Source organism: Spinacia oleracea, chromosome 4 (genome assembly GCF_020520425.1).
Source record: "Spinacia oleracea cultivar Varoflay chromosome 4, BTI_SOV_V1, whole genome shotgun sequence".
Taxonomy (NCBI): domain Eukaryota; kingdom Viridiplantae; phylum Streptophyta; class Magnoliopsida; order Caryophyllales; family Amaranthaceae; genus Spinacia; species Spinacia oleracea.
Genome location: NC_079490.1, coordinates 82,974,917 through 82,990,300, shown reverse-complemented (window position 1 = coordinate 82,990,300; position 15,384 = coordinate 82,974,917). Strand labels below are relative to the sequence as shown.

Below are 15,384 nucleotides of genomic sequence, written 5' to 3'. Positions count from 1 at the left end.
ATTCAATTTTAGTTGTAGTTGTAGTTGTAGTTGTACTAGTTATTGATTCATAGGAGTACTTGGAAGTAGTTTTTGTTTTTGTTTTTTTTTTGAATGGAATACATGGAAGTTGGAAGTATGATGCAAGTGAGAAAAAACATAAGGCAACAAAAGTATATTCGTAATCCTAGAGAGATAAATTACCGGCAATCACCAAATATAATGCCATGTTTGGCTGCTTAATATATTTCCCCAATCCCAAAACTCACCGTTGGTAATAAAAAGCCCTGATATTTAGAGCTCACAAACGCCCCCTTCCCTAAATTTAGGGGGTCCCACCAATCATCTCTCTATTTCTCTCTGCAAGCATCTCCACGACGACAGCTTCAGCAAAAATAAAACTAAAATTAAAATAAAAAAGGAAAAAAAAAGGAGAGAGAAAGTGAGAAAAAAATCAGCCACCATTTTTACTTGGGGGTACTTTTTTTTTTTTTGGTTTTGGTTTTGGTTTCTCTCTCTACGAACTCTCCCCTTCTTCGCTCTGTTCGTACGATCTCTTTTTTTCGCACTTTCTCTCTCCTCCGATCGACGAATGCTGGTACGTCGCCTTTTAATTTTTCATTCAATTTGCCTCTGCGTTCTTTCATTTTTGCTTTTATCTTGCTCAATTTGTGTTAATTGTTTTTAAAAAACCCTATTTTTTTTGGCTGGACTAGGGTTTTTAATTTTTGAGATATGTTGTTTTTTATTGTTTACTTATTTTGTGTTGCTCTAGTTGTTTCTTAGTAGCTCCATTTGATGAATTTGTTTTTTTTTTTTTGTTAAAAGCTTGATTTTGCTTTTTTTTTTTTGGAATTCAATTGGGTTTAATTGAGTAAGTTTATGACTTGAGTTAGATTTTTAGTTCTTTTATTGTTTTGATTTTCGCTGAATTTCTTTGAATTGTTGGATGATCAGTGTGGTTATTAATATGCGAGTTTGTCTTTGTCAAACAAATTTTTAGTACTTAAAGTAGGTAATTGGAAAGTTTCGAGTATACCAATGAGTAACTAGCTTTCTTTTTTTCTCAATTCATTTTTTAATCTGTATCCCGGCTTCATTTATATTGCTGTTTTTGACAGATATTTTGCTAAGTTCTGGTGTGAGTTATGGACTTATTGGTTTGCGGGTTGTATCCTTGACTTGGAATTTGAGGATTCGTGGGTCGTTGATGGATTGATTTTTTAGCTAGTTAAGTTGTCTGGGGTTGAAGTTTTAAGTGTTTCGGGACATGAGTTAGTTATTTGGACTCGAGGAAATGGCTGGAAATGCGAAGTTTGAATTGAGTTCTGTCAGTCCTGATGACTCAGGCTTTTCAGGGAATTACTCAAACGGACAGAGAAGTAGCTATGTGGGTCCTAGTTTGGATAGGTCAGGAAGCTTCCGTGAAGGAAGCGATGGTAGGAATTATAGTTCCGGATCTGGCACATCAAAGATGAATGCTTTGCCAATGGCCGATTTGCCACCATTGTCCCAGTGTTTAACACTGGAGCCCTTTGCCATTGGAGATCTGAAAAATACACGGGCTGGGGAATGGAAGAGGGCAGTAGGATATTCTTTTGGCAATGCCACTGAAGATAATTCTTTTGGAGCAGGTCATTCTAAGCCTCCACCGACTATAGTCGCTGAAGAATTGAAACGCTTTAAAGCAAGTGTTTCTGATGGATCACACAAGGCTAGGTACTTGTAACTGATAAAATCTTGTATATATTTAATGGTCATAATGTCATATACTGCTTTGATTATTTTTGGTTATGCTATCTTCCTTTGGAGGTTGTGTTTGTAATTTAGTAATTTTATGCTGGAGAAACATTCACATGCTTAAATTTTATTCTGATGCTGTCTCTTTTTTCCTCCCATCAATAGTGTTAGCTCAATATATGTGTTTAAACTAAGTGGAGTCACGTTGCTGACATTCAAATTTATTGCTAACTAGAGATATATTAATGCTTAATGCAGGAGTAGGGTGAAAAGATTGGATGATTCGTGCAATAGGTTGATAAAGTATTTAGAAGCCTCAAACTCAAAGAAACAAATACAAAACGAAAGATCTGGCGGTTCAAACTTGCTGAAGATGGGAACTCAGTCTCATCGAAGCTCGCCAGAGGACAGGAATAAGAACATTGGTCTCAATAAGCGTGCCCGTACACCAATGGGAGACATGCGGGTATGTATATACCGTCATAATATTTTACCCAGCTCTTCAAGTTGCGATACATAATTTTTTTAATTTTTTTTCTCATGAAGTTGAATTCATTTTCTTTGCCATTGTTTTTGTTGGACTTTTTTGTGTGCTTAAACTAGCATAATCATTAACTGATTGACTTTCTCTGTTCTTGTTTATAACGAATTAATATTTCTTATTTTGATGATTAGATCATTAGAGATATGAAAAAAACCTCTCTCGCGTTTTCTGTCAAAACAACCTTGTACATGCCCAATACAGTCTTCATTGAGAGATTTTTGTTGTATATGGCCCTCAGTGGCTTTATTTTTTATTTGCTAGTTGCTGTGAAGTCGTGATGATAATCTGATGACTCCAATGAGGCTTCTTATGGAAATATTGTTTGAACTTTGAGGTTCTTATGATTTTCTTAACATGTGACATGTCCTCTTCTTGATATTCAATTGGGAATTGAGTTATGTTGACTGTTAAAAATCTTTTTTGCAGCTTTTGACTTATCCGTATCACTTCTATTAATTTTTGGTTGATCTGAATTTTTTAGGCAGAGGGAAGGAGCAATGGTGTACCAAGGCAAAATTTAGTGTTGGGAAAGGATAAAGATGGAGCTAAGGAGGGTAGTTCTGACCTCGGTGAAGAAAAAATTCGCAGGTTACCTGCTGGCGGAGAGGGATGGGACAAAAAAATGAAAAGAAAGCGTTCAGTAAGTAGTGTTTTTCCTAGGTCGGTTGATGGTGATGGGGAGCTTAAGAGGACCATGCATGCTAGGCTTGGCAATGACTCTGGAATTCACTCTTCAGATGTTCATGGCTTCAGGTGCTTTTTATTTCTTCGATCCAAAAGTTCGGCCTCATGTCTAATACTCTAATTATAAAATGACTGAAAACCTTCTGTTTTTCCCCCATCTTGTATTGGCACTAAACGCTTTGGAGATGGATCAATGTTATGTTGCAAAGAACAGTAGTATATGGTTTGACTCTAGTACTGACTGAATTCAGCTTTGACTAAGCCATGGCAACATTCAGGGAACTTTAAGGGCCTGCTGTTTTATTGTGTCTTTAAAATCAACATATTTGTGCCATGTCTGTAGTCTACCTCTAATTGTTTTAGAATGCTTCCCTATGCGGGTAGGAAAACTGCACTAGGAGCATACTTCTTCCATTCTTTAGTAGTTGCAACATTCTCATCTTTCTGAAGTTGCAAAATAATTGCAACGTTCTAATCTTTGGGAAGTTTCAAAATAATTGCTATATCACATTATTTGGCTAATGGCTCTCTATTGTTATCTCTCCTCATTGCATGGGTTCCCCTTTTTATCTCTCACTATCTCCCTGCTTTGTGCATCCCTCCCACGTTGCCACTCTTAAAGCGTGGAGGAAGTATTTTTTAATAATTTTTTTGGGGCACCTAGGCCTGATTGAAATTATTGTGTTCCAGATGAATTATGTTTTATTGAACTCACAGGTCAACCTCTGAATTCTATAGTGTGCATCACAGTTCTTAAGACAAGCCTTGTTAGTTGCAATTTAAAATTGAGTGAAGCTTGTAGAGCTCAATTATTATTTTAAAGGGTTTGCAAAGTGAATATTACTGGTCACTGAGCTTGAGTTTGAAGCCAGCCAAGTTTGGCGTTCTTTCTTGAGATTTTTACCTGGCTGAGTGTCTTTTGATTTAACTACATTTGCTGAAATTTATATCTTGTAGACCCGGATCTTCTAATGGTCCTACTGGAAGCAACAAGTTGGAAAGAGCCCCGTCACCTGTGAGCTTGAGCGCTCGTATGACAACCAAAAATGAATTGGACAAGACTTCTCTATCTAGGGAACTTACTGGAGTGAACAAGGAACGGTTACTACCAAAAGGAAACTCTAAGTATGTATTAGCTCCAATAGCTCAGCTAATGTCTCCAAATCGGCTTTTATGATTCTATTTGTTTTAATAGTTTGATAGCATGCTGATGTAGTTGTTCATGATGACCTCTGATCTTTGAAACATTTTAGGTTAAATATGCGTGAAGATTCCCATGGGTTTAGCCCTAGTTCCATTACGAAGGGCAAGGCTTCTAGAGCTCACCGAACTGGCCCTGCCTCTGTAGGAAACTCATCTCCTAGCTTCTCGCGAATGTCTGGGACAGAAGACTGGGAGCAACCTCTTAATGTGAACAAAGTCCATTCTTTGGCCGGAGTAAATAACCGTAAACGTCCAGTACCCGCTGACTCATCTGTAATGGCTCATTGGGTAGGTCAGAGACGGCCACAAAAAATTTCTCGTAATCGGAGAACAAATATCGTGTCTCCTACTTCGAACCATGAGGAAGCACAGATTTCATCTGAAGGATGCACTCCCTCTGATTTTAGCACCAGAATAACTGGCGCTGTGAATGCGTCATATCCTGTCAGAAATATTATGAGTAGTTCGCAGCAGCTGAAGGCTAAACTTGACAATGCACCCTCTCCAGCAAGATTATCTGAAGGTGAGGAAACCAGTGCTGTTGACAACAGACTCAAAGATAAGGAAGGTTCTGAGTTTGATGATAAAAGTTCAAACACTCATCAACATGTTAGTCCTTCTGGCTTGTTCACAAAGAAGAGCAAATTGCTCACGAAGGATGAAATTGGTGATGGTGTACGTAGACAAGGTCGTAGTGGGAGGGGCTCTTCATTGCCAAAAGGTAGCATATCTCCTCTAAGGGAGAAGCTGGAGAATTCGACTGTGGGAAAACCTGTTAGGAGTTCAAGACCTGGTTCCGAGAAGAATGGAAGGTATTAATTTTTTTTTAAGACGATATAGTAATCTTCTTTTTCTTTTGTAGATTAACGTGGTTTGATAAATACATATACTGTTCTCTCTGGTGCAGTAAGTCAGGCCGACCTCCTCTAAAAAAGCATTCAGATCGCAAGGGTTTTACTCGTCTTGGACCACTGCCAAATAGTAGTTCTCCAGATTTCACTGGTATGATATCTTTTTGTATACATGTTCATGCCAAGATATTAGGTATGCAACCTTTGCAAATTGTTGTCTGAAAACTGAATGGACTTTTTTCTCAAAAACAAGGCAGTTGTAAGTTGTAACATGAGACTTGTGGAAAGAATCATTTCCATGCTGATAGACCAAATAAGGAGGCAAAAATGTGAATGTCAATTGAATATTAGTATTAGAGAACTATTAGGTTTAATGCCAAGTACGTGAGGTTTGTTGCTGATGCTTTCTGACCAAATCCACATTTACTCCAAATAATAGTTGCTCCACAATGTAATTTTGTCTGTTTACAGATTCACAAAAAAACTTCTGAATTTTTTTGGCACATGAATCCTGTCTTGGTTATCTTCATGCTGTTTCTGATTTGGGAACTGGGGATACCCAAGAACCCACATGGGACATTTTCTTTGTGGGGATTGGGCAGGGTCATAAATGGGTATACAGATACATAACTCGTCTGTTTACACAACATTATTTAAATGCTGGCTTCAATAAATACTGCTTTTCAGAATAATTTGGATAACGCTAGGTCAGTTGTTTGTTTTTCTAGTCCTGTGAGGCTTAAGTGATGGGCTATTCCTTAAACCTCCTTGGATAAGTTTATTAATAGTTTAAACTTATATGATTCATAATGCGGAGTTGAACGTTTCTACGAAAACTTCAGATCACTTGTATGTAGACCTGTCAAAAATCAACCCGACCCGAAAATACTGGGTCTTGAACAAGATTTTGTGACCCGTAACCCGATTTTATCCGAACCCGAGCAACCCGAAAAGTAATGGGTCAAAACCCGACCGAACCCGTTTTTGACCCGACCGATTGAAATTCATTGTATTTATAGTAATAAATGAGATTATGAGAAAAATTTAAGCATAATATACACGTTTTTACTATTGTTGTGTGTAATATGATTTTAATTTGAATTATACATTTATACGTCATTTTATGGTTGAATTTGATTAAATATAAACTTGTGTAGGAAAATTTGTTAACTTGTTCCCATATTTTGTATATTTATCACATAAATTAATGAAAATATAATGCGCGTCTTAAAATCTCTCAACCCGTTGGGTCGACCCGAATCCGAAAGTTATGGGTCTTGAACAAGCATTTGTAATCCCGAAAGTGACCGACCCGATTCAACCCGAGTCCGAAAATAATTTTTTACAACCCGACCTGACCGACCCGTTTGACAGGTCTACTTGTATGACATCCTTGGTCATTGACTCGTTGTACTTGTACCCCAGCCGACTTCCTTATCTGCAGTGCACCTATAGGGCAGAGAAAAGGATGTGACTATTTCAGGATTAATGTTCAATGGTTCATCCCATAACCTCAAATTACATCTTTCATGTTGTACGAAAGAAGGGGTTTTCACTATAGCTGCCTCTATTATAAATTTGGTCTTACAGTCTTGAAATTGATTTTCCTACAAATAATTAAACTACATTTGTATTACACCCAAAAAAACTGTTAACTGCATCTGTGGCACTCTTACGCTTTCACTGGAGTTAAAGTAGTAACTTGAGCGATTGCTGACTTTGTTGACATTACTTATGACCCGACCAAGAAGCACCAGCTGCTTGTCCTTCATATATGATTAACATGATTTTTGTGTGCTATTTCAGGTGAATCGGATGATGACCGTGAAGAACTTATAGCAGCGGCACAGTTTGCTTGCAATGCCAGTTGTATGCCCCAGTCTTAATTTTGTGCTATTTGTAATGTCATGTGAATTGTTTTCATTGATGTTGTTTATTGTTTATTTTTACAGATAATGGTTGTTCTTCTTCATTTTGGAAAAGAATGGAACCACTTTTTAATTTTAGACCTGAGGATAAATCATTTTTGGAAGAACAGGTAATTTAGTTGTCTTCAATTTTATGTGTATAAAAAATAATAAAAAAATACTATGTGTTTAGCAGATGTTCCTGCATCAGTTTGTTTGGAATTTGAATTTACTTAGTCGTTGTTGGTGCATTTATAACAGCTGAAAATTCTAGAGGATCATTCAAACGAAAAGCAGATGTCAAGCGTGGGTGATAACGTTCTGGTATGTGCTTCTAGTACAAATCAATCTTTTAACTTTTTGCTAAGTTTTCTTGTCGAGCATCTTTTAATGACTGTTTTCCAATACCCTAAGAAATCATCAGAAAATCATTTATGATTATTTCATTTAGCTGTAAAGTCTTACTCTATTAGTTGCTACTCAGTATTAGCAATAAAACTACTGAAAAATGTTGGAAAAGACAGTAGAGAGGGGGGGGGGGGGAGGTGGAACGTTTTGGACATTCAAGAAAAAAGGATGTTATAATTGTTATTATTTCACTTTGAATCCAGGTGTCCCGGAGTTTCATTATTGTTATTGCAGTGTGGTTTTGCTTGCTAATTGGTGTACTAAATTTTTTAAGGACTACCCCGTTCTGTAGTTTGAAAACTTTTGTTCACTCTAGGTAATTTGTTATCTCTTAAAAAAGGAGTGTTTTCTACATTCTTGCAGAGACATGTTTCTCAAATTGAATATTTTCGGACACAGTGTTCTGCTTCTGGAGAAAGCAAGATATGCACCCTAGACAATGGGCTGACTAAGACTGGAGGCTTCATCAATCACTTTCAGGATAATGATTCTTCATACAGAGGATCAGACTCTCATAAAGGGCCTACCAGCCTCACCCCATTATACCAGAGAGTCTTATCTGCTCTCATTGTTGAAGATGATCTTGAAGAATATGATGAAAATCGTTTTAGAGATGATCCGTGTATGGAAAATAGAATATCTTGTAATGGCAATGCCAGTCATAGGTTCTCTAACATCCAGGTTCCTGTACATGAAGAAATCGAGGAAGACGATTATGGTTTTAAACACCCAGCTGGTCAGACAGGTCCTGGGTTTCACCGGAACGACACAAATGGTTCACTAGCTATTCATATTGATACATCTGGTAATTCTTCATTTGAATGTGAATATGATCAGATGTGCGTGGATGAGAAGCTACTGCTTGAGTTGCAAAGTGTTGGCTTATATCCAGAGCCTGTGGTATGTATTTATTTTGGTCATCTGTATAGAGTTGGAGTCTTTTGTATCTTTCCTTCTCTCTGTTGCCTCTACCCTGATATTATTTGATACTAGTGTTTATGGACGCAATGCGTGCATGAACTTTCGGATGAAAAACTATGATTCTAGTAAAATCACATTGTATTAATTTACTTTATAAGTTTATATCTTCACAATTCAGTGTTTTATGTCACATGAAGGGAACCTTTTCTTTTTATGGTTTTGTCTATGATTTTTTTTTCAGAGACCAAAAAGTTAATGATTCTTATTCCTTTGATTGGCAGGGATATAATTGCAAATCAATTTTGGCAATGCTTTTTACTCATTGTCTTTATTAAGTTATTTATTATTTTTAAGTAATTAAAATAATAAGTGAATAAGGGTAATGTAGACATTTTATGTGGACACCAAAGTCCTTGAGAGTTCTTTTTTATAATATAGATTTTCCTTAGACCTTAGAGCATGTATGCACATTTATGTGATGCTGAGTAGTGTTCTGAAAATTTGTCTCTCTATCTTTTCCTTTCAGCCCGATCTAGCAGAGGGAGAGGATGAATTGATTAATCAAGAAATCGTCCAACTCAAAAATCATCTTTCCCAGCAGGTTGGTTATTTAATCTTGCAATTACTTCCTTAAATTCCAGAAGCTTTTGTTGTTGTGCTTACCTTGCTTATGTTGATGATGCAATCCTACTATGATAAACTTTCACTTTCTCCTAGTTGGCTAAGCGATGTTTCTTTTCTTTGAATTCTGGATTATTTAGCACTAGTTGTTAAGCAAATGAATTGCCCAATTATGTATTGTTATGAACTAGCATTAACTGGGGCAAAAATAGAAGAAAGAGATATACTCTCTCTGTTATGTACCCAATTATTGTGGACTCTTGTATCTAGGAGAGGCGAGTGGGTGTAAGAAAAAGGTGGAAAAAATAAGAAAGAGGTAATAAAATAATGGTTAATAGTGGGTAAAGTCGGAGAGAGAGGATAAAAATCTGTAATTATTGTGGGAAAAGGGGTAAGATGGTAAAATACGTTTGTCAAAAATAGAATAAAGTAGAAGTGAGGTAAAAAAAAACACATCTTTTAGGAAAGTGGGCTCAACAAAAACAGAGGGAGTAGATTAAGTTAAAGGATTGACTATCAAGCTTTCGAATGGCTTGATTTTCATCCAGGAGCTAAACAAGCTAAAATGATGAGTCAATATTCTTGATGCGCACTTTTTTCCATATCCCTTATTTATGTCATTTATGATTCTCTTTTCCCTCAAACTAACCACCTATTTTCCTCTTCAAGCTACCCTTAATAAATTGATTATGAATACCCTACCTGTTCTGATTAGGCAAGTTCATTACATGTACTCTATAACTTGAATATGTATTCTCTGTCTGGTGGTTGATATTAAGGGAATTCATGTAATCTAAATTGTATAGTACTATCATATTCATACCGTACCTCATGTTTGTCAACTTTAAAGAATTTTAAAATTAGATTCAAGAATATGATAAATGGATCTTACTTAAAAGCATATTTCGAGCTATGAAGAATTTTTTTTCCTCTTCAAATTATGTAGCAGAAAGTTATACTCCCTCTTTTTTTTTTTTTTTATTTATTTATTTTTAATGTGTCCATTTTCTAAAAGGGGTGTTTTTTTTATTCTATTCACATATATTTTATTCTATTTTGGCAACATTTTACCATCTTACCACTTTTCCCCATAATAATTACTCCCTCCGTCCCATATTAGTTGTTACATTTACCTTTGCACAAAGTTTTAGGTGATAAGTGGTTGTTTGGTTATCAATTATTATTTTATTGAAAAATTAGATGTGATAGGAGTTAGTGATGTATTTTTTTAATTGAATGAGAGGGTGTGTGGGGACAAAATAAAATTTAGTGGGAAGAGAGAGGCAATATAATAATGGTGGGGACATTCCTAATTTAGAAGTGTAACAACTAATCTGGGACGGACGAAAAAGGAAAGTGTAACAACTAATCTGGGACGGAGGGAGTACATCTTTCCATCATCTCTCTCCTACTTTACCCAACTTTTTCTTACACACCCACTATTACCCATTATTTTACTACTCTTTCCACCTTTTTCTTATAGCCACTGATCTCTTCTACGAAAGAGTCTACAATAATTGAGTACATAAAAAAGCCGGAGGGAGTATTTAATTTACACATCATAACTTTGTTGAGTATTATTGACAATCAAACTCTATTATTTTCTTATCTTTATTGTATATCTATTTTGATCAATATAAACTCTATATATATTTAGTTCAAAATTTTATGCTATGATATGGCATGCTTATTTGACTCTCTCTAGATCTTGAAAAGCTCTTCTGTTTATATAGATATTTAGACTTACATTTAGGTTATCATGAATTTTGTACTGCAGAAATTGATTTTAGATGCATTAAAGAAATAAATATCTAGGTTTGGTTTAGGCTTTATCTGGAAAGATTTATTTTCTGTGAAAACTACTTAATTTTGTGTGTTTATGTCTTTGATGAACTTTTCTGATCTTACTTTTGAACTTAGTGTTAAAGTAAGTTGAAAGAAATAGACCGGTTACAAATGGTGTCAATGAGAATGAATTTGTATGTAAATTTGTAAGGAAAATCGATTCCTATCCATTGTCGCTCAAAATTATCACTTTTTTTTCATAAATTTTCATTACTATCCATTACCATTTGGGGAGTGGTGTTGGTTGGGAATGCAAATTTATGAAGTAAAACACGAAGTTTAAGGTAAAGTTTCATTACCATGGACATTATGATGTTATTTATTCTTGCCAAATTAACACTTAGATTTATTCTCGTTCCCACTATTTATTACCGGCTACCAAACGAGCTGTTAGTGTGTTTTCAGCCCCTGCTGTGTGTCTTCAAATCTGATTTTAGCGAGACCAGTGCATCTTCAATGGTTTAATATGGTGTAATTGGGCTTCACTTATATTTCTTTGTAATTTTATTATGATTCTGTAGGCCGGGGAAAAAAAGGCATACTTCGACAATTTGTATAAAGCAGTAAAAGACAAGGAGGTTGAAGGACGGTAGGATCTTTAGACCTTTTACTTACCTTCTAGAGTTAATCTGGTGTACGTGCTAAAAATTACCGTCCTTTTATAAAATTTTCAGGGATCTTGAGCGGCTTGCAATGAACAGGTTAATTGAGTTGGCTTACAGGAAGCTTCTGGTACTTATTTTTCTCCCTGGTCATATTGTTTGTTATGAGTTATTTCTAAGGGGTTTTGTGGATGTTAGTGGATACTTCTGCATGTATGGTGTGTTGCCTGTATCTAGAGGTGGTTTTTGTAGCAGTAAGCTTCAAGTCTACCACTGCATTTAAAGAACACGTGCTTTTAAGTAGTTTATTGATGGGAATCAAGTTGATATCAGTACTAGGTAACAATAAACAATTTAAAACAAAAACTTGACTTGTATTAATAATGAAGAGAATAACTCAGAAAAAAAGAATGCTTATCCCTCAAAGCTTGGATACAAAGAGAGATGACTACCCATTCAAATTTTGGTTGATGACCATGATTTTTTAGGAGCTTCGATTGATGAAATTTGGTATGGGCAAATTTAGAATCTCAACTTGCTTGCAGTATGTTGTCTTTGAGATGAATTTGTACCATTTCCTTTTTGTCAGATGTGAAATATGAGATAAAACATCCTTCACTAAAATTGCAACACTTACAATTTGTACAATGTTTTAGGCAAAAGGAGAGAAAATGCAAGTATGTTCTGAACCCATGTAATTATGCCAAAAGTAAGAAGTACAAAAAATATATTTTAAGAAAGACAGAGGATAGGAGAGAGAATGAGTGAAGACAAATATGATAATAGTAAATGGGTTAAATTGTAATAGTTACCAGAAAGGGAAGTGTTGCAATTATTTTGAAACATCCCAGATTAGCAAGTGTTGCAATTTTAGTGAACTGGAGGAAGCGTAAACATCTCTTGTGTACATGGAGAATGTTTAGGTGTCTGTCATTGCCAACTTTGGTCACTTTCTGAATTGGGCGAATGTTGCAAAATGTATCGGTTATACACTTATCCTATGCTATTGTGTTCTTGTGTGAACTGTGTGATTGAGGAAAATTTTGTGCCTAGATTTCATTTTTTAGATGTACGAGATACAAAATCTGTTGTTATTAGGATTGAGAATGATTACAAACTAAGCAATTCCAGATCTCTGATTTAGGTTCTGTTCTAATAAGCAATTCCAGATAAGATAATATAAGATAAGGGTTATTAAGATAAGATAAGATAAGTTCAGGGTCAATAAGATAAGATAATATAAGAGAAATTCAGGTTATTAATCAGTGTGGTCAATACTAATTTGATCCTAGTTTTGTGGAATTAATGTGATATTTGCTGCATCATTGATGTACCTGATTGTAGTAGAATGGGAAAGGGAATGACCGACCATGATGCATATATAATATGTTTTCATTATCCTGTCCAGGCAACGCGTGGAAGCAGTGCTGCTAGAATTGGAATCAGTAAGGTCTCAAGACATGTGGCCTTGGCCTGTATCAAAAGAACCTTGGCTAGGTGTCGGAAATTTGAAGATGCAGGGAAGAGTTGTTTCAGTGAGCCTTCTCTTCGAGAAATTCTTCTTGCTGTACCTAGCAATAACGTGGGAGCTGCTAGTGGCATCCAAGCAGAACAGAACGTGAGATTGGACTCCAGAACTTCAGGTATTATAGTAAACATCTGAACAATTAAGCTTGGTAGCTATAGGGAACACAAATGGTGCGTCTCTCAGGCAAGATTCGGGTTTTAGTCTTATCAACCACTTAACATATTCCTAGGCTCTTAGCTGGTATCTGAAATAAATACCATGTAAGGGTATGTTTGAATACCAAGATAGAAAGGAATGGGAGGGAAAGAGGAGGAAGGGGAGGGGGGAGGTGAGCTCCATTTTCCCTCCAAATCTCTTCAAATATGAAGGGGATGGTATTTAGTAAACAGGAAGTGAAAATGGATTTCTCCCTCTCCTTTCCTTCTCCTTCTCTCCCTTTCTCTCCTTTTCCTCTAAAATTTTTTGTAGTTGGTCCAGATTGTTTATCTTACTATCGTCCGTTAAAGTAGGGTGTGTAAACGATCCTTGGGCACGAGTTATGGTCCCCTTAAAAATAACTCTCTGCTTTCATGTTTGTAGGAGCATATGTTGTTGGTCTGGAACCGCTTGATCCTCAAAATGATAATTCTGATAGGGGTTTTCCGTTTGATACATATGACCATCAATCTGACCAAGCTTTTGCAAAAAACGGACCTATATTGAATAGAGGGAAGAAGAAGGAAGTGTTGCTTGATGATGTTGGTGGAAATGGTGCCCTGAGATGTACCGCAGCACTTGGATCATCTGTTATGGGTGGAGCAAAGGGAAAGAGAAGTGACAGAGATTCCGGTGTGAAAGCTGGGCGTCCATCAATCTCTAATTTAAGGGGTGAAAGAAAAACAAAATCAAAACCTAAGCAAAAGGCTGCACAGTTGTCAACACATCCAGTCCAACCTTCAGGTAATAATGTTTCCAACGACATGTTTGGTAATAATAGTAATAGGAAACGAGAAGGTCTTATTTCTCCCGGAAATATTCTGGATTCGTCTAAAGAGTGCAAAGATGTTATGGACCTTAGTAGCTTACCATTAAGTGAAATAGACTCGATAGAAGACTTGGGTGTAGCAAATGAATTTGAAGGTCATCAAGATCTGAGTACTTGGTTAAATTTTGACGAGGATGGTTTGCAAGATCACGATTCCATGGGTCTTGAAATACCAATGGATGATCTATCTGAGTTAAATATGCTTATATGAAGACAAGACATTGTACATTTCTAGCTTAAGTTTACGATAATAGTTTAATTGCTGGCAACCAAGCAAGGAAGCCAGCTGTATAATTATTTTATGCCTCAGGAAATCAGCACTTGTAAATTATGCCCATTCTTTTTGTATACTTAGGTTTAGATATCACGATAATTTGTTTATGTCATTTAAATAGTTCTACCTCTGTAACAAATCACAGTTTTCACTAATAGAAATCATTTCATTATCTTTTTCCCCCCTTTCTGTTCTTGTACATACTATTTCATAGTAATAAAATAATGATTGATTCATTCAACTTTTTTTTTTTTTTTGCTCTTTCTTTTCTGCAATTAGTTGATTTTTTTTTTAACTATTGCATTCCTGAAACATAATATGGTTTATACATCCGGGTGCATAATGCTCACTATGCACCCTGTTTTATAAAAAACATATAGTTTAAATACAAATAACATATTGTTCATACCTAAAGAACATATAGCCAATGAACATATAGTTCAAATCCATAGAACCCCATATAGTTTAAATATTTCACTAGTACATGTACATTGAAATCGTTCTCAATGTTTATTAGATTTTCAATAAATGTTCAATAGGGTGCACAATGAGCACTGTGTACCCGACTGTATAATCCAAATTGCGATCCTGAAATCCTCATCTGACAACAAGCACAAAGATTCACCCTGCCTTCATTTATAAGCTAGCGAGAAGTACATTGACAATTTTTATTTTTTTTAAAAGGTAAGATGAATAATACATTAAGAGCTCCCCCGCTCGAGGGTCACTCCTAAGTAATCACTACAGAGAATAGAAAAAAACTGCGGGTTATTACAAGGATCTATATACATTTTGTCACAGATTAGATGCCCAACATTAGCAATCCAGTTGGCTGCTCTATTAGCTTCTCTGAAAATATGCTTGATGTCCCACGTGTCGAACGAGAGGAGGAGTCTTTTAATATCGTTGATGATGTTGTGAAGTTTTCATGGGATAGACCAGATTCCTTTAACTGAGTTGATAATGAGGAGGTTGTCACCTTCAATGTAGAGTCTTATGATGTTGAGTCGCTTGGCTTCTTGGATACCTTTGTGAAGAGCACTAGCTTCAGCCATAAAAGCTTGGGAATGACCCAGATTGTAGGTATAGGCCGTAAGAGGTTGTTCATTGTTGTCTCTGATTATGACTCCTGTTGCTGCTGAGTAAGATTTGCAAGAACCATCAAAATTGAGTTTAAAGGTATCCAATGGAGGAGGATACCAACGAACCATCACCGGAGGGGGAGGATGATGAGGAGGGGTGTGAGTGTGTAA

At 36.0% G+C, this 15,384-nt stretch overlaps 1 protein-coding gene across 2 annotated transcripts; it reads left to right on the top strand.

The window, feature by feature from the left end:
• Window positions 1-300: 300 nt before the first annotated feature.
• On the top strand, window positions 301-14,311 carry LOC110793356 (uncharacterized). 2 transcript variants are annotated; one of them, XM_021998222.2, is made up of 16 exons: window positions 301-577; window positions 1,101-1,698; window positions 1,978-2,185; window positions 2,745-3,016; window positions 3,905-4,072; window positions 4,201-4,962; window positions 5,058-5,152; window positions 6,808-6,870; window positions 6,954-7,039; window positions 7,170-7,232; window positions 7,716-8,216; window positions 8,764-8,838; window positions 11,225-11,292; window positions 11,378-11,435; window positions 12,714-12,948; window positions 13,413-14,311. In XM_021998222.2, exons 2-16 carry the CDS (start codon window positions 1,277-1,279, stop codon window positions 14,066-14,068), a joined length of 3,732 nt encoding a protein of 1,243 aa, XP_021853914.1. In that variant the 5' UTR covers window positions 301-577; window positions 1,101-1,276; the 3' UTR covers window positions 14,069-14,311. The 2 variants fall into 2 exon arrangements, with proteins under 2 accessions (XP_021853914.1, XP_021853913.1); XM_021998221.2 differs by having other exon boundaries at window positions 302-577; window positions 7,680-8,216.
• Window positions 14,312-15,384: the final 1,073 nt, after the last annotated feature.

Excerpts from the sequence above, each read along its gene's own strand:
- LOC110793356 (XM_021998221.2), top strand. The coding sequence starts at position 1,277 with ATGGCTGGAAATGCGAAGTTTGAATTGAGTTCTGTCAGTCCTGATGAC. Across the intron at positions 1,699-1,977 it reads GATGGATCACACAAGGCTAG|GAGTAGGGTGAAAAGATTGG; the intron begins GTACTTGTAACT and ends TGCTTAATGCAG. Across the intron at positions 11,436-12,713 it reads TGGCTTACAGGAAGCTTCTG|GCAACGCGTGGAAGCAGTGC; the intron begins GTACTTATTTTT and ends TATCCTGTCCAG.